Genomic DNA, 24566 nt, shown 5'->3' on the forward strand with positions numbered 1-24566 from the left:
CTATCTGATAAAAAATGTAGAGAAGGAAGAGCGAATTCAGGCTGAGAGTGTAAACCTGATGAACTGGTTTAAATAGTTAACTAAGGCACAGGATGGAGTTTTGAGGAGATGCCAAGTATTTTAATTTTGTTTTTGGTTTAATTGATTCCTCCTGAGTCCCTAGGATGGGGTGGATGAGTTTAAGAAATCATGATTATCAAGGAAAATCATTCCAGATGCTGAAAATCAAGCTGTATTAGTCTAGAACAGACAGGCCAAGCAACAATAACTCATGACTTAGAGTAAAGGCCTGCGTATGACCAGCGTGACAGTGTCAAGTAAGCTGGCTCTGGGTGGCCCAAGGCCTGCCATACCCAACCTGCTGACACACGTTTGTACTGCAGCTTACATGGAAACGTACATGTGAGTGAACAGGAGACAGCCACACTTTCCAAGAGAGAAAAAAGGGAAAAGAGCTGCTAGCTAAACCTAAGTGTGTGGGGTTAGTAGAAGATGAATGATGGTCATGTTTGAGCAGTGGTCCCCAACATTTTTGGCACCAGGGACCAGTTTCATGGAAGACATTTTTTCCACCTACAGGTGCTGGGGTAGGCGGAGCTCCAGCGGTGATGCGAGGATGGGGAGCAGCTGTAAATGGAGATGAAGCTTGGCTCTCTCACCCTCCCTCACCTGCTGCTCAGCTCCCCTCCTGCTGTGTGCACATCCCCCACTTTCCTGAATTTCATGGAAGACAAATTTTCCATGCACTGGGGGCAGGGAAGGGGAAGGCAGAGGGACCGGGCAAGGGGGGCCATGGAGTTTTGCAGCCTAGGGGTTGGGATCCGCAGTGTTAGAGGAAACACCTGCTGAAAAGCCACGTTCACTTGCCTGGGTTATAGCAATAATTTTTGAAGTTATCTCCTAGCCTTCACCCTTGTCCCTCTAACAGTTGATTTTCAAACAAAACAGAGTGTGTTCATTAAATTCAAATCAAATCATGTCAGTTCTCTACTTAAAACTTTTGATTTCTCACATATCTCAGAGTGAAAGCAAAACAACACAAAAAATTAAATACCTTTAAAATTATATATAAGACCCTATATTTCTTTGAGTAAATCTTCCATGTCTCCCCTCTCCACTCATTTCACTCCGAACTCTGGCTTCTCTATTGTGTCTCAGCCACATCAGGTGTGTTTCCACCTCAGGTCGTGGGGATTCCTGTCCTCTTCACCTGAATGACTTTTACCTGGACTATCTGCAGGGCCTGTTCTCTCACTTCTTTCAAGTCTCTGTACAAATATCACTTTCTTAATGAAGCTTACTCTGATACCCTATTTAAAATTACCAACCTCTCAGTTCATCCTTAATCTCCCTTACCCTCTACATATTTGCCATAACACTTATTATAGTCCAATATACTCTATTATTTACTTATTATCTTTCTTATATATCATCTGCCTTTGTCCACAGAACGCAGGATCTAAAAGAACAGAGAACTTTGCTTTACACTGATGTATCCAAGAATCTGAGAATAGCACCTGCCATATAGTAGATTTTCAAAAAATACTTTTGTTATTGAAAAAAAATAAGCATTTATGGAAAATAGTGCAAATGTTAATGTGGGTTGTTTGTCAAAAATTATTAAGGATCTACTTGAATAACTGAAGCTTGGGAAATAGTTCTAATTGCTATTTTATTAGAATCCTAATTAGAGGCACCTCCTAAATGCATTTTTCTGACCCCAGCTGTTGCAATTTTTAATAGTCTATGTTTCTCTTTCATTTTCATATGTGCTTTACATACCTTTGTCTTCAAAATTTTTACTGCCTTCTTTCTTATACTGCTGGTTAATATTCAACTCAATGCAAATGGACAAATAATTTTTGATTTTCTATGTTTTACAAGGCACTATGCAAGAGGAAGATCTTTTGAGTTTTTTTTTTTCAAATTTAGAATAATATGATAAATAACCCAGAGCTTGAAACATATATGAATCCACAGTATATACTTCCTGATAGATCTCTTATAGGGTCTGGCTACCCCAACTCAAGCATTTTCCACACTTCTTTATATTTAGCAGCTCGATTTTGCCCAGCTATCATCCAACATCTAGAAAAATTTTGGTAGAATAATGTAATTTTATTGTACTAATTCAGGAAGAATTTTTAGACATCATTTAAAACAATATTCTCATTTCCTTCTCAGTTTAGGAAATTTAAGCACAAATTGTTAATTGGTTTCCCAAAGCCACATGGTGGTTAGAAATAGTTTTAAAAGTTCTGACTCTTAGTGAAATGTCTAATTCCTCATGATCATGGTGTACCAAATGTGCTATAAAATGTTAAATCAAGTTCAGATACTATAAAAAGAAAGATCATTAAATTGACAAGAGAGCACTTTGAGAGCTTATTCTGTCACTAATCAATAATGTGGCTTGGACCGATCACTTTACCTACCTGGGCTTCAATCTCCCTTTCTGTAAAATGAGAGTAGAGTCAATCATATGCTCTCAGGAGGACTCTTTTGTGCTGACATTTCATGTATATGATGTTCTACCCTCTGCCCTTGGAGAAAGGAAGAGGTCGGGTCCTATGGTCTCTTCTCTTTTCACGAAGGCATAGAGAGGTTAACACATTGACTGCCACACTAGAAAAAAAAATGTTTCCTTGGGGCTACAGTGTTTTCTTATGATGATAGGATAAAAACTTCAAAAACAAAATGATTCTTTCTAATTTAATAAAAAATTTGTTATTGACTTCGTTTCATTGAATCCACATTTTTAGAATTAAATTGCCAATATTAATTGTAACAAAAAAAAAATCAACAAGTAAGATTTTCACGAATCAACTGCAGGGTTTTGCCCGAGGAGGCCACCCATCATGTAACATGTATGCTGCAGCATGGCAGTGTGAGTTGCCTGTGCACCAACCGGCTCCCAAGGTAAAGAGACATGTGAGTTACATATGCTTCACGAGGCCCCAGGCTCAAAACTAGTGTGACTTAACTACAACTCACATGACAGTTAATGTGTTAAACGCACTCTGGTGGGTAAGCAATGGGGCTATGTGTCCCCCGACTGGTTATGAATATCAATCTGCAGAGTCTGAAGGAACCAGAGGGCTACTGTAAGGTCTTGCCTTCTTTGCACTGCAGTTACATGCATGAGAAGTGTAAACAGATAACAAAGAGATTTGAGTAGGGCAACCTTTTGGATAACTGCTCAGACAGAGACCGCCCATACGGACAAACACGCTATTTCCCCTGAGCCTGACCAGTTTGGCACTCAGAGTACAAGCTCACAGGAGAGGGGCTGGGCCTCTCCAGGCAGGAACTGGAGTCAGAGATTTCCCCTGCTACTTGCTGGGAGAGAACATTAGGAATGCCTTTCAGTGCCTTGCTTCCTGAACTAGCTCACAGTAGCCAGGCGGCTTGGGGCAATCTGATCGCACTTAGCCCTCACTCCTGCAGGAACCCGATGCAGGCCAAGTTCAGCAGCACAAGGGACATGCTGGATGATGATGGGGACGCCACCATGAGCCTGCATTCTCGAGCCTCTGCTGCAACCCGGCGGCCAGAGCCCGGGCACACAGGTACTCTGTCTCCTGGAGTCCAAATAGACCAGAGCTCTTGAGAAATGCACAAGATGAGGTACCTCTCCTAGGAATGCATAAAACGGAGGAAGGAGAGGAAATGTTTTCATAATTTACAGTGATGTGTAACTGTACTTTCCACAACTTAAGGTCACAGATGTGAACATCTGGAAATTTAAACTCAGTATATACACAGATGTTTGGTTTTTCTGAAATTCTATTGCTAGCACAGTGGTTTGCAGTTTGAGAGTGTGTTGTTTTTCCCATACAGGTACAGCATACAAAGGTGAAATTGCCTGTATAATTAAAGTAACATCCCTTCTCCCAGCCACTTTCCTATGAAGACTAAATCAAGCACTGTTGTGTTTACCATCGTTATCTGATTTGGAAATTTCGATTTATAAAGGCTACCTTTTTGCTAGTTTTGAACTTCTGGGTTTAGAGGAAGATTTCCAAGTAGATATATTAACCCTGGTATTTTGTTATAATAACTTTGCATCTTGACATTGTGAGACCTTGGGAGATTCATGTCAGCATCAAGTGTTTAGCTCTGTCATCTGTGAAACGAAGGGTGATTAAAACAAATGCTTTCTAAAGTCCTTTTAGCTCTGAAATTCTGTGATTTGATAATCTAAATAGCGGCCTCATATTCAGTTACATCCAATCCCCATTCCTTTTCACTCTATTAATCTCAGAATATTATTGAGAAGATGGAATTATATTATAAAAGTATTTTAGTTACACTTAGCTATCATAATTTTATTTTCAATTATTCACCCTATGACATAGTAATAATTTTTTTTCAGTTCTAGTCAATTCCATAATTCACACGCAGAGACAGATCATATTTCCTGGGCCACTCAGCCACTGTAAAGCAGAAATGTGACCTGAGTTCTAGTTGAAATTGTCTCACACCATAACATAGACAGAACTCAGTTCTAGGCCTAACACCAGGTATGCCCCTTGCCATCTGTGTGATCCTGGACAAGTTACTTAAATATTCTGGGGCTTCACATTCCTCATTTATAAAATATTAATGACAGCAAACACGTGTATTGTGCTTATTATGTGCCAGGCATTGTTTTATATACTTATATGCCTATTAATTCATATTAACTTGAACCAATATTAAATAAAAGTAACAAAACCTCCCTTATAAGGTGGCTATGAGTACTAAGAGCGATAAAGTATGTAAAGTACTTGGTACATTATTGAAATGTGAGTTCCTTTCAATATCCCATTACTTGAGAATTCCTAAAGCGTTCTGTTCAGCAGTTTTGTGTCAGTCTACATTACAAAGATGCGCACTCAGTGCCTGTATCTTAATATATCCCTTCCCTTCTCACCAGATCCAATTTTTCTTCACTTCGGTAAATCTGGACATATCTTTTTTTAAAAAATGTTCTTTTCCTTCTTTTCTTTTTCAAATAACTTTTCCCTTACTAAATGTTTCCATTCACTTTCTATTCATTGAGTGATCCTCTACCTGAGACCCACTGATATGACTTTTTTTTTTTTTTTTAACTAAACCACTCAGTAAAGCAGTTAGGTGACATTGGGGATTTCCAGCCTCTTTGTTATGAAGCTAAGTGACAACAGCGGGAATGTCAGTTTCTGTAGCCACAGGATATGTGTAATAGGATTCAAAGTGTTTTCCTCCAACAAACCTTATGAAGAGTCAGTTGTTAGGCCGTGGTTTTGAGTGGCTTGTGTATAACTTCATTTTTCACCTTTGACTGGAGACAGGAACTCTCTCAAGGATTAGCGATCAGCATAATCAGGAACAGTGTGTACAAAGAAGTTCTGCTGAGGCTGAAGGGTGGAGAGGGAAGCAGAGCAAGATAAAACACTAACTGCAACATCTGGCACCTCTTTGTAAGAAATAGAAATTGAAACAGTAGGAGTGGAGGTTACAAAGAAGTGTCTTGGAGGCAAACATCTGGAAAGCATTATCTTACCCTACATGTATGATATCTTGTTTTCATCTTTTTGTGATAATCCAAATATTTAGAGGAATGTCACTATAGCAGTCTATTTCTCAGGTAAATATATCTGATATACTTTTGCTGTTAAAAATAACAGGGAAGAAATCACTGAGAATTTTTGGCAACGTGGAGCACTCAGATTCAACATAATGCTGTGGCACAATTATGAGTGAGCAATGTTTATTTTTTCTTTAGAATTAACAAAAATGAATCCTATACCTTCATTTATTTTCTAAATTTTTACTACGTCAACATAACCATCATGTTTGTGTTAAAAAATGCCAAACAATTGAGAAGATAGAAAGTGAAAATGAGAGACAAAGTTATCTTTGGGGTCATGGTATCCCAGCATTGAGGATACAATGTCAAATATAATGTGATCCCTGTTTACAAGGAAACTGAAAGTCAAATACAATTCTCAACTGAGCTATAAGTGTAATTAAGATGCTATGGCTGAAGCATGTGAAGACATAACTCAGAGCTTGGTTATTTCTACCTAATGGAGTAGAGAAGATCAGGAAATATCTGACAGAGGGAGTGACCAGTGAGATGAGTTGGTTTTAAGATGTTCCACATGACATGGAATCAAGAGTGGGGCGTTCAAGGGGCTGGGGACACTACAGGCAGAGAGACACATGAGAGGAAAACCAGGAGATTTTTAAGTAACTTTGCATTTTTGGAGAACTGTAGGCAGTATGTGTAGCTGAGGTAAAATGCTGAAAGAGGGAAGCTTGGCAAGAGTAAGTCTGGCCAGGTAAGGAGGGCCTTTTATGCCATACTATTTTAATTCCATTCAATAGTTAAAATGAGGTCAATGAAGGATTTATGCATGGGGAAACAGTCAACTTTATGTTTTTGGAAGACCTTCTGGGCTGCAATGAAGAAAATGGATTGAAGTGTATGAAACTGGATGCACTGATTTTCAGTTTTTCCCTAATCCAAGCACAAGATTAGATAAAACTGAACTGAGGCAGTATGGTAAAAACAAGGAAGAGGAATCAGAGATGAAAAATGTTGAGGAAATACAGGTTTAAAGAATTGGTGATTGGTTACATGTGAGAAGACAGGAAAGGGAGATGAATGGTAGGTTGATTAGGTTCTGTCTGATGTAACATGGTGCTGCCATTAACAGAGACAGAAACTACAGGAGGAACAGGTGACAAATTCAGTTTGAGTTTGTGGGGCCTGTAGGAGGAGGAACATGCATTTGTAGTTGTCTAAAGACACTTGTATATGTAGGATTTGGGTTGGGGGAAGAATTCTGAACTACGTATATTTATATATATATATGAATTATTGGTATAGAAATTAAATAAAGCAAATGAAGTATTTAAGTAATTAAATAAGTAGTAGCTTAAATGTATGGGAGTGAGTGAGATTACTGAGAGAGGGAATGTAAAATTAAAAGACAAAAGAACAGAAGAGTGACAAGGGGAGAATCTTAGGATATATGGACAACTGCGCAGTAGGAAGAGCAAAGGATTCCAACGGGGGCTACTGAGAACGGAGTGGCAGGCGCAGGGCTCGGGGGGAGAGAGGCATCCAACACGTCAAGAGACAAGATTCAAGAGTAATGGAAAAGTCAATGGTAGTGACTAGTGAGTTTTAGAAATAACAAACAATAAATACTGCAGAGAGGTTAAGAGGAAGACTAAAAACAATATACTGTCTCAGAAGTAAGGAAGAAAATCAATTATCTTTGATAGCAGTGGTTTGAAAAGTAACTGGATGGTTAAATAGTAAAATAAACTATTTTCTTTTTTTCCTTTCTCTATTTTTTAAGCTATAAAGCGTTATTACTGAGGTATTACAGCGTTGAGCCAGAAATTTTTAAAATTATTTTTTAAAATGTAGGAGAGTCTAACTCAACCGTAGCCTGCAAAGCAGCACGGGGAGCGAACGCCCCGTAAATCGCGCGGTAAGCGGCGTCGCGGTTCTCCCGGCTGCCGGAGCGGAGGGGGGGAGCGTGGGCAGCTTTGCGACCATCTCGCGCGGGCCGTAAAGCGGGCGGCCCGGCCGCGGCGCATGCGCAGTTGTGCACGCCCATCATCTCGCCCCCGCGGGCTGGGGCCCTGGCTTGGAGGTACCCGGGAGGGCGTAGCCGGGCTGGGACTCGGGCAGAGGGCCGTTAAGGAGAGCTTGTGTCCTCGACCCGTCCTCCAAACTCCGTGTGAAATGTGGATAATATTTCTTACTGCCATGAATAACTGTTGGCTAACTATCATGTGTAAAGCAGTCGGCTTGCATTCGAGGGACCCGACCTGGGGAGAGAGGCGAATGGGTTCTGGCCACTTGCCCGGCGGGAGCCTTTGCCCGGGGCCTGTGCCTTCGTCAGGGACCTTGTTGCTGCTGAGAAACTGTCCTTTGGGGCCCCGGGGCAGCCGCCAGGTGGCAAGCTGCGCCTTGGAGTCGGAAACTGCCTGTGCAGTGGGTGGTGGGAAGGACAAACTCCCTCCCTCAAGAGTTACCCACAGACAGCGTGGAGCTCAGTGTTGAAAAGCAGGCCTGCAAACTAGGGTCACCGGGGTACATCTCACTCCGGAGAGCTTAAGTCTGACACTCCACTACTTAGTCTATTGCCCACTTTAAGGTATTTCCATCCATATGTCATTTGATGCAATTTTAATTGTTTTCTGCTTCCACTCTGAAACAAGTTTATGTTCAGTTGTGGGAGTCACGTTAAGTGAAATGTGGTGATGCTGTATTTATTTCCTATGATTTGAGAAAACTACCTTACTATTTGGTGTGGAATTTTCTAATAACTAGGAGAAGGACCCACTTTTTCCAAGGAGGAATCCGAATACAGGTGGCTTTATGCTGTTCTTTATTTATTGGAAATTGTAGCAGCTGTGTTTAGATAGACTCCTAAAACAAAAACCATCCAAGTCAGAAGAGTTTATCTTTTGCCATTGTGTGTTGCAAGAACTCTTCACAGAAATGTTTATTTTGGAGTTTGAAGTTTAAGTGAAAATTTGACTCATACATAGGGGGTTGTGTATGTGTGTGTGTATGTGACTTTCAAGTGAGAAGATCGTTAGCAAATTGTGTTTCTTGAGCTTTGTCAGTTATCCCTTTCTTATGAAAAACATACACAGATCAGAAAGCTCAGCTGACAATGAGAAACTGCATTTCTGGAAATGGAAAGTCAAATGAACGGGGAAAAAAATATTGCCTGTAGAGATAGTTTATATATTTCCCTACGGGAAAAAATATAATTTCTCAAAAGGAAGGAGTTTCATTTGTCCTTCTAATCCATGATCATATCCATCCATTCAATTAACACTAATCCTATCTAATATTTTTGATCACTCTCTACACCTTTCTATAATTACCCCATTTTTCTTGTCCTTATCATAATACATAGTACATCAAATACAGAGATGATTTTAAGAGAGCAACAAATCAAGAAGTCTCAATGTAGTAATTTCATAAAAGTGTAATTAATAATATATAGGGATTAGGAATATACTTAGGTAACTATATTATTTCAAATATTATCAGTGAAAAATTTCATAGACATTTAAGGGAACAGAAAAAAACCTACCTATTTAAAAATGACCCTTTTTGTCCTACCTATATGATTTGTTGAGCAGACTGGAATTTTTAAAAATTTGTATTGAAATGAGCAAATTACCACATGCTGAAATCCCATTTAAATTGACAAACATCACTTGAATGATAATTGCATATCTGAAACATTAACATATGGGTCAGTCAGCAGCTTCCTTTCACTGAGCAAAGCGTGAAAATACCAAAAAGTCAATGACAGAAGTCCTTTAATGTAAAATGTATGTAATCATTATATTCCTTGTACAATAATGATTTCTAAAAGCTCAAAAGTATTATTCATGTATCATAGTCATGAGAAAAGGTAGCACTATGCACATTGTACATAATATGTGAAATACATTTAATAGTCTAAAATAATTTTTTTAAGTTTTATCTAAGGCTTGTAGGAAAGGCAAACAAAACAAAACAACAAAAGCACCAATATGGTCAGGAGAGAGAATGAAATAACTGATGGGTTAAGATTCCTGCTGGAGACTAACTGTTATCCTATCAAAGGATATGAAAAACTACTTTGGTGAAATAATTTGAAAAACATATTTAATCATAAATTCAAGTTCCTCTTTTCTCCTACTCACATTAATTACAATACTACTGAATTTTATCCAGCTTGTTTGTTTCATTTCCTCAACTACAGCATAAATTCCTCATCACCGAGTTCTGACATAAATCACTTCTAATTGATTCAACAAATCTTTAAAGCATACCTACTAAATGCTAAAAATTATGGTAGGCACTAGGAGACCCTGATTTTGAGGTGATTAGAGAGGTGGGAGGAATAATCTGAATGAATAGTTAGTAATAAAATGTCATTCTGTGCCATTCAGTCTATGTGGGAGACCGCAGAACCAATGTAGGAATGAGTGTGTTACTGACTGCATTTAGTTTTGTGAATTGCTAGAGGAGATGCCATGGGGTCTGGATCTGGGAGGCTCAGTCCAGGTTTTCCAGGCAGGGTCCTGGGTGGTGGCTCTGTCATAGCGAGAACCACAAGTGCAGAGATCAAAGCAGAGAGGGGCGGCTAGAACTAGCTTGGTGCATGTGTCAGAGGTAGAATGTTTAAGGAGTAAAAGTAAGAAAGATAAGAGTTCTAAGTATAAAGATGAGGTGCTCATTTTGGATTAGATTTAGGTCAGGATAAGATAATTTCAGGAGTCATCGGCAGGGTCTAATATGAGGGGTCAAGGAGGGCCACCGGGCTGAGGAATGGTATGTCCTCAAAGGGAGGAGATATCTGAGGACGATCTGGACAGATGGGGCTAAAAAATTGGCTGGGGTCCTATTATAAGAAGCCTGGTACAGCAAGCTAAGAAATTTTGACTAAAAAGGGATGGGTCTTGGGAAACTTATCTCCTTATGGAAGAGAGGAGGCATGATTAAATTTATATTTCAGAAAGTTTATCTTGCTGGTAGAGTGAAAAATGTATTAATATGATTTAAGGTGGCTGTTACTAAAATATTTCTCAACACAGAAGTGAAAAGTTGTAAGTGCCAGACACTGGAGTTTTTCTATAATCCCAGATGGGACTGTCATATAAGGATCAATATTACTGTGAGATTTGTTGGGAGGATAGGAAATTATTAAAAATGCTCAGGTCTGGCGTCAGTGTGCTAGGGTAGGTAGCTCCATTACTTACCAGCTATTCAACCCTAGGCAAGTTAAGTAACTAACTCCTCAGTGATTCAAGTTTGTTATCCAAGTAAAGGTTAAAAATAGTTGCCTTCTTGAATAATTTTTGAGAACTTCCAATGAACTTAAATTGTATATATTCAGTAACTCAACAAATGTTATTATCAGTAGCTGTGTGTTCCTGAGTAAGGTGTTTAACTCTTCTAGGCCTCAGTTCCCCACCTGTAAAATGGGATAATAATTTCTACCATATAGGGTGTTTGTAAAGATGAGAACGTTCACATAAAGCATTTGTCTCAGTAACCCAAGGAATTTTAGCATTTATCATTAATGATAATATTATTTTGAACTATATTTCAGTAAATAAAATCCATTGATTGGAATATAAAATTGACTCACTTCAATTTTACTCTAATTACTGTGAATTGGAAACTCAATGCTATTTTGGAAATAGCTCATATGTTCTTAGATGTGTGCTCTTTTCAAATAATAGGAAGGATAATACCCCTTAATATTTAGAGATAATTAAAATAGCGATACTTGAAATATTAATAGATTCATAAGAGAAAGGAAACCTGCATTTTCATGAAAACAGAAAAAGCAGCCTTAATCTACTGAATTCAGACAGGTTCACATAAAGGTGTATGCTATGTACCATATGTAATGATTGAGGAAACAAAGAGAAGTTGCTGAAAAGTCATTTAAATTTAAAAATATATCAAAAATATATAGACATGAGCTATAAGTTAGCAATATCTCATTATTTAAAAATAGTGAAAAGTACAGTGATCTAAGAATCAGGGAAATATTTTCTGAAATATCTATGTCATCACCAGTTTTGTCCCCATTTCTCTGTGACTCCTGGTTCATAGGGAAGTATGCAAAGTATAGTGTTAAGCATGGCAGTTTAATCCTGGCTCTGCCACTAGTTTGCATTGTGCAAATTATTTAAACTCTGTATCTATTGCAGCTTTCAATATTCTTTGCATTTCAGAGGCATACTGATAGACTGGTAATGTCTGTTGAATTTGTTGTAAGCCTTGGGCTTGGTGGAATACAAAGTTTTCCCTCTCTGATGCCTAATGAAGAGTAACTGCTCAAGTATGACAACTCTTCTCATCCACAAAGTTTCATATAACTAAAAAGGAATTTGTATTCAAAACTTGACCCTGGCACTCTAGCCTTTTATAGTATGGATATAGTAAGAGGATACAGGAAAGGGGTATTTTTTTTCTATATATATCTTATTATTCCTAGGGATGTTTATACCATTCCTTAGGCTGTCCACACCTCTTTGTAAACGTGCCTAAGGAGACAACACAAGGGTTCTCTTCCAAAAAGTAAAACCACAATAAAGCCAAACCAAACTCAAGCACCTCCCAGGCAGCTTATTTTTGTGAAAATCTGTCTCATGTTTGGGTGGGGGTGGTCCCTGGAGAGAAGCCTCAGTATGATTAGGAGCACTTGGAATCAAACTCAGAAACATTAGACTCACAGTTAGAAGAAAAACACCGAGAGGGAAAAATAACATCAAAGAAAAAGAAAAAGTGAAACATTCAACTTCATAGTCTTTCCATCATGGAAGCTTGGTTTCCTGGGAAATGAACTCCTTAGGATAGTGTTTCTCTGTGTCTTCAGATAAAACAGAGGGATTGTGAATATTGAGTAAGGGAGAAAGAGAGAAGAAAAACTTCCAAATGTGAAAATTTGATCAGGGAAAGATGATTCCTTGGGAGATAATTTTTGATTCCTTAGCAGAAGACATAATATAGTTCCTTCTCTGTCCTAGAGTTAATCTCAGGAAGGCTTATATATTTGTTCTTTTAATGGATATAATTGTTGCCGAAAAATGTTCTAAAGTCCAGTCCCTCACTTCACAGTAAGGGTATAAGTTCAATATTTTTGGTCCTTTGGGCTGAAAATCAACACCTCTCATGTCCCCAGTATTATGCAGAAGAAAGAAGATTTTTAAAGGGATAATAGTTTGGTTAATTTCCATAGTTTTTCTTTTCCTTTACCTTCCTATTTCTAATTTTGTCAAGGGAAATATTAATCATAAAAATGAGCAGGATTTTCAAAATATTTATGCCTTTGGAGGCATGTGTTAATATGAATAGGTATGAGTAGCAGTAGCTAGGCATATAACACAGATGTTTGTATATAATGGACATATTCATTCATTCAACTTTAATTGAACTTATTTCAACTGCTATTCTAGGTGCTGGGCTACAATAGTGGTTAAATAGATCTAACAGTCTTTCCCAAGAAGGAACTTACTTTCTGCTGGAGTAAGACAGAAACAAGCCAAAAGGAATAAGTAAGATCATGTATTTAATGGTGCTAAGAGATATGTGGAAAAGTAAAGTCACCCTGGTGGTGAGACCACAGATGCACTTGTATCTCTGAAATCTCGAAACATCCGTATGATTAGTTCCCCATTTGGAAATAATGTTTAGTACAGATCTCTATGCCTAGAATGTATTATGTAGAGGAACTTGCTAGGAGGAAAAGAATTTATGTTTCTTCAATCTGTTTTAGAAACTGACTTGAATTCTCTTTTTTTCCTTTTTTCTTTTTCTTTTTTTTTTTTTTTTTGAGACAGAGTCTTGCTCTGTTGCCCCGGGTAGAGGGCAGTGACGTCATCATAGCTCACTGTGGCCTCCAACTTCTGGACTCAAGCAATCCTCCTGCCTTATCCTCCTGAGCAGCTGGGATTATAGGCATAAGCCATGACGCCTGCCTAATTTTTTTGTTTTTAGTAGAGATGGGGTCTTGCTCAGGCTGGTCTTGAACTCCTGATCTCAAGCAATCCCACAGTGCTAGGATTACAGGCGTAAGCCACCGCGCCCAGCCACTGACCTGAATTTTCGGTGAAGTGGAACTCACAGGTCATGAAGAGATCAGAGTTTCTTTGAAGGTTTTACTCTCTGTTTCATTTTTATCATAATGCTAGAGGCTGCCTGCACCTGATTGAATGTCTTCCCTGTCAGACATCTCACGTCATTCAGACCCAGATAGGTGACCTCACGAGGCGATGGGTCTACTCTTGACTTACAGTGCAGCCTCTGCAGTCGCAAGTCAAACTTGTGGGACTGCTGTGCAAGGAAAGGGTGTTTGCTATAATTTTTTAAATTATTTAACAGGTGCAAAAATTGAGATAATTTATTAGATACATTTTTGAGAAATTGATCACATTTATTTATATTTCTGGAGAAATATTAATATAAGTCAAATAAACAAACAACATTCTTACAAAAGAGGGACTTTCAACCAAGAAGCCCCAAAGAGAAACAGTAAAATGGTCATGTCCCATTACTGATATGTAATTTGCCTTTTAAAGATGCTTATATGGAACTTGGGGTGTGTACCTTGCTAGAGTAACAACAAATTAATTTCATTTTTTTCCCCTGGTAATGTGAAAAGTTATTCATTGGTAAGGTTCAGGTATATTCAGGCTCCATTTCAGACATTTTCATGAGTCTTTCGAGGACTGAACTCTAACCTGTTTTTGCTTAAATTCCTTTAAAAGGCCTGGTGAATCATGCCCTACAAACCATAAAATTTCATTAAATGGATTTTTTTTTATTAACACAGTATAATGTAGTTTACTTTCCAACCTGACTGTGGTGTAACATCCCATGACAGGTAGCAGAACCCCCCCATCTTAACTCAAGCAATTCATAATTAGAATTCAAATGGGTTGTAAACAGCCATACAAAGATAATGGGAATGCATAATGTGATTCAGTGCAAAGTAGGACTACAGGCGGATAGAAATGAGTGGGGCTTGTGAAAGAACCTAGTTGTGTTAGGTGAGGCTCAGCATTGAGCCTTATGAGGATGTTTCTGAGGACAGAGGGTAAATTGTGTACCCCTGGTTACCGTTGTCCTGCATAATTTGTTCTGTCCAGAAATTACTCCTCTCGCTTGCTGCCGGCTTAACTCTAAGAGGAAGAAAAAGCCAGACTCTGCTTTCTCTTCTGTTCCCTGCAGAGCACGGGACTCCCTCTCCAGCTTGGCGTCCGGTAGGCCTGACCCTGCTGACTTTGTGCTTGGTGCTGCTGATAGGCCTGGCAGTCCTGGGGCTTGTGTGTAAGTCTGCGCTCTGACTTGGGGGAGGATCCTGGTTCCAAGGTTTGTCTAGGATGAGAAACACTTACTATGAATTTTTTTCTTTACTTCTAGAGTCTACAGATAATTCATTGTATCGTTTTTTAATGGCAACTATTTAAATGATGAGTAGTAAAAGAAGCATTAAAATACAACAATTACTTGCCAACTAGAATTACACCTTCTGTTTGAGATTATGTGGATTTTTGTCTGTTTATATGTCAGTATTTAAAAGAATCATTTCTAAATAAATACACACTTCAGCTTTCTCCCATTCCACAAAACAGAGTGGCAGTGGTTTGTGCTGTCAGTATGCAGCTCAAAAGGCTAGTGCGGAGGGAAGAGCTTTTATTTATCCCACACCATCAATTTAAGGAGAGTAGATAAGCTCCTTAATTACTGTGACATTTTTTTAAAAAGTCCAGGACGTTATAGACTCATTTTGCAAAAACTTGTGGAAATCAAACAGGAAAGAATGTATCCATAAAAATCTTTAAATTTCAAGCTAGTAAGGACAAGTTCAAAAGCTTCAAAAAGGAAGTGGGTGAATTTGCCCCACATATCTTACAGCAGAGCTTCCCAAACAGTTGAAGAAGGTGGTTCAAGGCAAAAATTCACATCGATGAACAGGTGTTGATGTCAAAAATTGAGTTTTTATAGGAAATTTTAGAACTTTTATTTGTGCTGGTAACTTTTAAATTTGAAAAACAATTTATTATTTCCTCCTGATCTCAAAATGTTTACTTCGTTATGCTACAACTATTGTTTTGCAACCATTCTTCTTGGCAACTCTGATGGTTCATGAGGCATTTCTCTGCTTAGATTTAGAAACCTGAAATTCAAACCTCAATGTTGAAATATTCTAGTTAAGTGACATTAAGAAGTTTACTTGTTCTCATTGATCTTAATTGCAATTCTATAAATAAATATAGAAATAAGACTATTTTAATAACTGAATGAGTAACAATATATGGTACGTTGTTGATATTCAATATAATGATCAATAAATAAATGGATTTGTGGTTTTATGTTGAGTAATAATTTGAGAGTGTACAAAAAATATTTATGAAGCTGTAGATACAGTTTGGGAATTTATTCCTGAAGGTAGGAAGTGCTATTATGACTCTACATTTTTCATTTTTAGATAGACTTAAAGAAATTATTAAATAATTTACTCAAGTTGATACAATTTACTATGTATGTACTGAAATCCAAACTTGAATACAAGCAATATAAGATCTCAGAGCCTGAGATCTTAAGCAATATACTGTTTTGTTTTCCTCATATGGAAAAAAAGAGAAATAGAAATGTAGAAATAGTCTGTCTAGTCTGATCTGGTCACTTTGGTTAGTTTTTCAGTTCTACCAGCTCTCCAATACTCAGCAAGATAGCATCTCTCAAAAGGAAGAAAGACTGGGGAACCTCTCCCGACAGCTGCAATCTCTCCAAGCCCAGAACAGGGAGCTTGCAGAAACTCTGCAGCATGTGGCTGAAAAACTCTGTCGGGAGCTCTATAACAAAACTGGAGGTATGTGTGTCCTGGTCACTCTGGCAGGGTATCTGGCAACATAGAGCTCAGTTTCCTGTCAGTATAACTGGGATTCATGTGTAATTCAACTAAGTGGTCTGGTAAACTGAATAAAGCGTTTGGGCTTCAAGATCATGACCAGTTATTGGGATCATGCCGTTCATATGTGTCTGTGTTACAGTACAAGAAAGGATTCTTCAAATGCAGACACTTAAAACAATAAAAACAATTAACTTGGAATAACCAAATTAACACCACAAGTAAATAAATTATGGGGTTATGTGTCACTTGACCTTGGCATGTATTACAGATCCCTCCCCATTAAGAAGTTAACTAACTCTTAACTATAGTTCTCAAATTTTAAGAATCATACAGGGATAAGCTCAAAAATGCAGGTAACCTGAATCAAATCCTAGTTATTTTAATTCAGTATGACTTGGCTGAGTACCAAAAATATACATTTTAATAAGGAGCAAAGTTGATGATATTGCCGGTGGTAGGTGAACTACACCTGGACAAAAATACTATAGAGAAGACTAGAAGCATCACTTCAGTCCTTCTGTGTATGTGTCTGTCTGTCTGTCTGTCTGTCTGTCATACTCCTGGACTTTTTGATTTCATGATGGTTTACTTTATTCAAGTCAGCCCTCGCTTCTGCTGTCCTTAGCATGCCTGTGTAGGAAGTAAAATACGTTTTCAAGTCTCCACTTTTTTTTTTTTAATTAAAATTTTTTTTTAATTTCAGCATATTACAGGGGTACAAATGTTTAGGTTACATATATTGCCTTTGCCCCACCCGAGTCAGAGCTTCAAGCGTGTCCATCCCTAGATGGTGCACACCGCACTCATTAGGTGTGTTTATACCCATCCCTTCCTCCCTCCTCCCATCTGCCCAACACCCAGTGAATGTTATTACTATATGTGCACTTAAGTGTTGATGAATTAATACCAATTTGATGGTGAGTACATGTGGTGCTTGTTTTTCCATTCTTGTGATAGATACTTCACTTAGTAGAATGGATTCCAGCTCTATCCAGGATAATACAAGAGGTGCTAGATCACCATTGCTTTTTGTGGCTGAGTAGAACTCCATGGTATACATACACCACATTTTATTAATCCACTCATGTATTGATGGGCACTTGGGTTGTTTCCACATCTTTGCAATTGTGAATTGTGCTGCTATAAACATTTGAGTGCAAATGTTTTTTTTATAGAATGTCTTTTGTTCTTTCAGGTAGATGCCCAGTAATGGGATTACTGGATCAAATGATAGTTCTACTTGTAGCTCTTTGAAGTATCTCCATATTACTTTCCACAGAGGTTGTTCTAGTTTTCAGTCCCACCAGCAGTGTGTGAGTGTTCCTGTCTCTCCGCATCACCACCAACATTTATTGTTATGGGACTTTTTGATAAAGGCCATTCTCGCTGGAGATAAGTGATATCTCATTGTGGTTTTGATTTGCATTTCCCTGATGATTAGAGATGTTGAGCATTTTTTCATATGTTTCTTGGCCATTAGTCTATCTTCTTTTGAAAAGATTCTGTTCATGTCCTCTGCCCACTTTTTGATAGGGTTGTTTGATTTTTTTCTTGCTGATTTTCCTGAGTTCTTTATAAATTCTAGTTATCAGCTCTTTATCGGATGTGTAACATGCAAATATTTTCTCCCATTCTGTAGATTGTCTGTTTGCTCTTGTGATAGTTTCCCTTTTTATTTATCTTTTGGGAACTCTACAATAGGACCAAGTTCCCTAGTCCTCCATACACCCACCACGTCCCACTGTAAGCAAACACCCCGATTGTGTGGTTACCTAGTAAATAATATCCTTAGCCACATTTCCACTTCTCTAAGTGATTCTTACCATATGACTAGTGATCTCACTGGCCATTATTTCCTATCTTTTCTTATTTTTCTCACAACCAAGTATGCCTACTTTTTTTTGTTGGGTTCTATATCTTTAAAAAAATAACCCAGGTTTCTCTGAAACCAAAGGTCTTTGGAAGTTTCATCTAGCTGTATAAAAATAAACAAAAAGAGAAGCTACGCACACAAACCATATTTAGTTTAAATATAAAAATCTACATTCAAATGTATCAGTGATGTTCCTTATTCTCATAAAAATTCTCAGTTTGGGTTAGATGTTAATTCTGTTTTATTCTGCTAGTTTTCATTTTTTGCTTTTCCCCATTATCCATCCAGCCATCTACTCAGCTAGTATTTATATAGCCATTAAGCTAGTATAATTACTAATATGTTTATAGTATTTATTGAATTTATTTATTGCTCATTACAACAATCCTTTTAGGTAAGCATCATTCCCATTCTTCTATGTTTTAGGAAGTCTGAAGCTCCCTTTATTTCTGCCTGAGTCTGTCCAGGTTTGTTATATTCCTTCTTGCAGAATTTTGAGGCAAGCAGAACTGAGAGAGCACAAATGCTATCGAGTTCTACAGCAACGTAGGAATATTGTAACATGACAAAGATAACCTCCTAATTTATTTACTTAAAATTTTGTGTTACCTTATAAAGTATTTCAAATATATAAGGAAATACAAACAAACAATGACATAATAGCTATCTGTGCGTTGACTACTCAAATTTTAATATGTTACCATTTTTACACTGATTGCTTTTAAAACAATGAAACCATTAGAGTTATGACTGCAGTTCCTACCCCACCACAAATCCACAAGAGACTCAATTACAGGTCCCTAATTCTAAAATACCAAGACCATATACCCTCATAGATATTAAAACCATGACTCTCAGGGCCCAGTTCCTGTATTTGCAACTGCTACCCATGTAGTCCATGTAGATGCTTCTCTGGCTTGGACGCTCAGGTTAATTTCTGACACATGGAGATTTACCATTCTGATTTCATGCTTATCTTAGTATTTTTTTTAAATTTTATTTATTTTTGTTTAGAGTGAGTAAAGACTCACATCATGTTGGTATATACCATACTTTTAAAAATCCCTTTACTGTTACATAAGAGGATTTTGAAGAGCAAATTTTTAGAAGCTTTGTTTTTTGAATACAATGCATTTTGAGTTTCTGAACATATGAACAGCTTTATGAAATTGAATAATTTCTTTAGATGCTGAATTACATTCGTGAGTGGCAAGGCAGTTCCAGTCATTCATTACTAGATTTCATACTAGGTGTAAGCAGTTAGTGTCTGTTTTAATTTCTACTGTATGCTCAGCGCCAGTTATAATTTCTGGAATATAGTGGATCTTTTGTAAATATTTATAGGTATCGTTGCCTGGGCAATTAGTTCAGTAAGAGAAGAATCAGTTTTTTTCTTGGGACATCAAATACTATATAATTTCAAGAGAGGAAACACAGCAGACCTGGGTAAAATTGGTTTCTTTCCAAGGACACAGGTGCAGCCCTTGCCCAGAAAAATGGAAATGGCATGGAGATAAATGCTACCAGTTCTATAAAGAGAGTAGAAGTTGGCAAGGCTGTGAACATTTCTGCACTGCTGAGAACTCCACCATGCTGAAGATAAACACACAAGAAGTGCTGGTAAGATCCTGAGGCTTTTCAGTGTTTGAAGGATGCTCAGAAAGAGACCTTAAAGAAGCTAGACAAGATTCTGAGGATCAAGGGTATTGGTCCACAGATTTCCCCACTTAGTACAGTGAAGACCCAAGTCTTATGCCTATTGCTTTGAATGATCCCCAGAAGTATGTAAAAGGAATTATGTTCTCTGCCCACCTCTTAGAAACATGAGAAAAATCTTTTCAAACTTCCCCTCAGTTAGAAAGCAAATGGAAAATGCCTTCATTTCTTACCTCTTTTGGTTTGTGTGGGAAAGGAACAAATGCAATGTCAGAATGATGAAAATACTACTGCCTGTTCTTCCAATATAAAAGTGACATAGCATTAAATTGAAAAATAATTAAATCATTACCATAATCAGCAAATATGTGTCTTGCCTTCCAGAAGTTTACAGCTTAAGATAGACTGGTCAAGGCAAATAACATTACAAATTGACATATTAAATGCATACAATTGAAGTATACTATTAAAATGGTGTGATTATTCTCCTTTTTTCTCATATTTGTTATTGCCTTTGGTTTGAATTCCTAAACCATGTGGTTGTTACTTATATATTATTGTTTTTCCAGAATTCATCAGAGATCTTTGCACAGAATAGATTGTCGATGAAGGGTTATTTAATTGAATTAAATGCCCAGCTCACTATATAAATTCTTAACGTTATTCCAGTTACATCTAAATTTCTACCCACTTCTGAAATCTATGATCAATGAACTTCTGCAGTCTCTCTCATCTACTAAAATATTTTTTTACCCTTAATTGATAACTCAATTTAGGCATAAAAGGAAACAATTTCTTTAAGACAATGTGTCCTGGCATAAACCTTCCTAATTTTTCTTATTTTCTTTGTTTCCTCTGCCTCCAGCACATAATGAGGACTTAGGTATATTATTGAACTACTCTATGTGCAATGATAGGAAATTTTGTTGTGAAAGCTATATGGTTATTTTCTCTCACAAACTTCATATATTTACATATATTTAAATCACTTTCATATGATTTATTTTTAGAACTTTTAAATTGAAGAGGTCCCCTTTAACTGGAAACAGTATTTTCAACTACAGTTCTTTTCACCTACCTACTCTATGACTGTTGCTGAGTAATAATTTTATTTATATATCTAATAATCTCATATTCAATCAATATGTACCATTAATTATCTGAGGGGTTGAGGATATAACAATAAAAGCAAGCATATGTCCTTGTCCAAATCATTGTATGATAAAAAGAAAGACATAAAAATGGGTAATTGTGATAAATTTAGATAATTTCTATGTCAAAGATATTACGAGTACAGAGTATGACTAAATAGAAGGAAGTAAATGACCTTTCAAATATGGATTTATGTTCAATGTGGATATTAGAAAAGGAATTGTCATGTATATGATGATATGTGTGCATATTATACTATATATGAAAATTTAAAAATTTTTCTTCCTCCCCTTTCTAGTCTGAGACATAAATCATCCTTTCAAATCCTTCTTTTACTTTTTTTTTTTTTTTTGCCTTAAAGTACATTCACTATTCTTTTCTCATTCCCAGTCAATTCCTTTGACAGGTATTTGTAAACGATACTACTACATTCCTACACTTTTTCTTCCATATTCTTCCATTTCCATGAATCACTCCACATCTCTTTATAAATCTTTCTCCCATATTTTTTGTATTAGTCTTAGTGTTAACTGTGCCTTGAAAATAATGTCATGTATAAATCTTAGTTGACATGATTCCTGGTTTAAGAATATTGATATATATTCCATACTTTCTGAGACAAAATAAGTTCAACCTGGACAAATTTCTAACTGACCTCAGCACAAATGCTTTTTTCTCTTCCATGTACTATCATCTGTGTGAGGCAGGATTCGTGTATTCTTCTATGAAAAGTGCCGGCCCCACACATCTGTGTACATGTATGTAATAACACCTCTAAAGCTCAAGGTTTTCTTATGTGCCTTTCACAGGAGTTTGCCATGCCTCAGAGCTACTCTGAGTTTTTCTACTCTTATTGGACAGGGCTTTCCCGCAACGGCAGTGGCAAGGCCTGGCTGTGGATGGATGGATCCCTGTACTCCCTTGAACTGTAAGCCTTCAGAACATTTTATAGAAAAGGCATTTATTAAAAAGATTTTGTTTCAGTCATAGGGTTCAACAAGCATTAATCAGACATTTGCTTTGTACTGGATACTGTGTTTGCAGGAGGATGTCCAAAGATGTTTGAACCATAATACTCACTCTTGAACTGCTTATAACCAGTGAGGGAGACGGATACATAGTATTAGTAAAATATCAGGGACGGTTCTCTTGCTGCTTTTATAAGTGTGTGTTTGAGATTCCCTGTGAATGGGGTGGGGAAGGGGAGAGAGAGAGAGAGAGAGAGAAAGAGACCTTTTATGGATGAGCAAAATGAAGCCCAGGAGCTCAGGTTATAATAGTGGTTGCCTAAGGTCACACAACTTGTCAATACCCAGCGATAGGATAAGACCTCAGATTTCGTGGCTTTCTATGAGTGAAATAGAGAGTACATCTTTAAAAATACAGTGTCTGAGAATAGATTTGCTGACAATATAAACAGCAATATTATAAAACACTAGTTTTATTTATGATGTGAGCATTTAGATAGGAATATCCAAGGGCATCCTTTGAAATAAGAAAATGTAATTTCTGTATGTTACATTTAAAGCCATGTTTGAACAGACACCTTCCTTCCATATATGCCATATAGCATTTATTCTCCCAGGAGACAAGGCATATTCACAGGACATATTCAATGTAATCATTTATATTTTAATAAATATATGTTAAATAAACTGAAAAGATAGACAACTTTTTAAATGGTAGAAAAATCATGTAGAACATGTATCTTAGTTTTAATTAGAAATGATTTCTGTTGTTTGAGTGACCTGCTGTTTCTAAGAATGAATATGGAAATTGAGGGGCTGCAAAGAAAGAGTTTGGTGACCCCATGTTCCCAGTAGACTCACCCTGGGCATCTATTCTATAATTTTATCACCCTAAGGAAGTTGCTTGGTGAGTACAATGTGTGTTGCTTCAGTGATGGATGCACTGAAGGCCCTGACTTAACCACAATGCAGTATATCAATGTAGCAAAATTATACTTACACTCCATGAACAGGTACAAATAAAAAATAAATGGGAAAAAAATATCACCCTAGGAAGACTCCTGTGTACTTTCTGGGTACTTAATATTTCATTTTAGAAATAAATGTTGATTAAATTAACTTTTCCCCCCTTTTTAAAGGTTTGATATTGTAATAGATGTCACCACTCTAAGAAGCAGAGACTGTGTGACCATCCTCAACGGAAAGGCTTTCTCAAAGGACTGCAGAGAGTTGAGGCGGTGTGCATGTGAGAGGGGAGCGGCACTGGTGAAGCCCGAGAGGCTCCATTAGCTTCCCTGAGCCTTCAGATGGAGGTGATCCTCTCTCCAGCTGCACCTTCCAACAAAGGAGTCAAGCCAGGCAAGACCAATGCAGGGGATACTTGAGGCCTTGGAAAACAATCGTCAGCAAAGAGAGTCTCTCTGCTAGTAGTACAAGAAGGGCTCCCATATGTCCTGTTCAGGATCACCAGCATTTCTGACTTTGGGTTACCAGTCATGAGGAGTCGTATTTATATACCACCAGCTGGTTCCAGATCATTATCGTATTGTAATCTACCTTTTTGACTTATAGTTAACTTTCTAGTTTTCTTTCTTCTCAGCATCTAATATCATGTCCCTGTTTCTACGTCTTCCTTACACTTGGAGAAGTGAGAAACTTTTTGGAGTAGGAGAAACAAATGGAAGTAACATCCTTTGTCCCAATAGTCAAGAAATCCATGAGAAATTAGCAGTTATTCCCCAGATTGTGCCACCAAATACACAAGGAGTTCTTTTTGTTTCAGTTCATACTTTTCCCTTCCCAATAAAAACCCCATCTGCTATGTCCGTGGCCTGCTTCCCAACTGGGATATCTCTTGTTCTGAGAATCTCAGAGTGTTATAAACATGCCTCGCTATGTCCATTAAGACTCCAATAATTTTCTCCTTTCCATAGGAATTTCTCCCGGGAAAGAAATATTTCAACTCAGTTCCGTATCAGAATTACTGTCCCCAATACTTCTTTCAGAGAGACTGAAGACCAGAAAAATTCAGTTTCTTAATGTGCACCTGTGATAGTTTGCTTTTAGTTCCTGTTCTCTTCCATTTGATCCATATTTATATCTTTCAGGTACTGAAGATTTAATAATAATAAATGTAAATACTGTGAAGTATATGAATTTAGAATGGATTTGTGACTCGGGGAAAAATTCAGCATGGGAATGCTTTTCAAATCATGATAACAATCATTGTTTTGATTGTGTCTTACTGAGAGTATGTGGGAACTCTGTAAGAGTACTCATTATGTGATTATTTGGGAACAGTAAGAAGTACTCGAAATACATGTTGTCTTCAAGAGGATGGTTTTAACACTTCCCTAAAATGAAATCTTTCAGGGCAAGTTTATGGCATCGACACATGGTTGATGAGTAAACTGAGCAGCAATAGGGCACATGATTTCCAATCAGGTGATGGGAAATGGAGGTGAGACAGTGCCATCTGCATAGCTG

General features: G+C 37.4%; 1 protein-coding gene across 2 annotated transcripts; it reads left to right on the forward strand.

The window, feature by feature from the left end:
* Positions 1-3260: 3260 nt before the first annotated feature.
* CLEC1A (C-type lectin domain family 1 member A) lies at positions 3261-24236 on the forward strand. Of its 2 annotated transcripts, XM_045554344.1 has the most exons (6): positions 3262-3569; positions 14744-14842; positions 16212-16388; positions 19772-19923; positions 21921-22039; positions 23219-24236. In XM_045554344.1, the coding sequence occupies exons 1-6, from the start codon at positions 3359-3361 to the stop codon at positions 23367-23369; spliced, it is 909 nt and encodes a 302-aa protein (XP_045410300.1). In that variant the 5' UTR covers positions 3262-3358; the 3' UTR covers positions 23370-24236. The 2 variants fall into 2 exon arrangements, with proteins under 2 accessions (XP_045410302.1, XP_045410300.1); XM_045554346.1 differs by lacking the exon at positions 14744-14842 and having other exon boundaries at positions 3261-3569.
* Positions 24237-24566: the final 330 nt, after the last annotated feature.

Source organism: Lemur catta, chromosome 6, assembly GCF_020740605.2.
Source record: "Lemur catta isolate mLemCat1 chromosome 6, mLemCat1.pri, whole genome shotgun sequence".
Taxonomy (NCBI): Eukaryota; Metazoa; Chordata; class Mammalia; order Primates; family Lemuridae; genus Lemur; species Lemur catta.

Bases quoted from the DNA above. Each gene is read 5' to 3' on its own strand.
- CLEC1A (XM_045554344.1), top strand. From the start codon at position 3,359: ATGCCTTTCAGTGCCTTGCTTCCTGAACTAGCTCACAGTAGCCAGGCG. The intron at 3,570-14,743 runs GTACTCTGTCTC...TGTTCCCTGCAG, and splicing joins GCCAGAGCCCGGGCACACAG to AGCACGGGACTCCCTCTCCA. The intron at 14,843-16,211 runs GTAAGTCTGCGC...CACTTTGGTTAG, and splicing joins GGCAGTCCTGGGGCTTGTGT to TTTTTCAGTTCTACCAGCTC.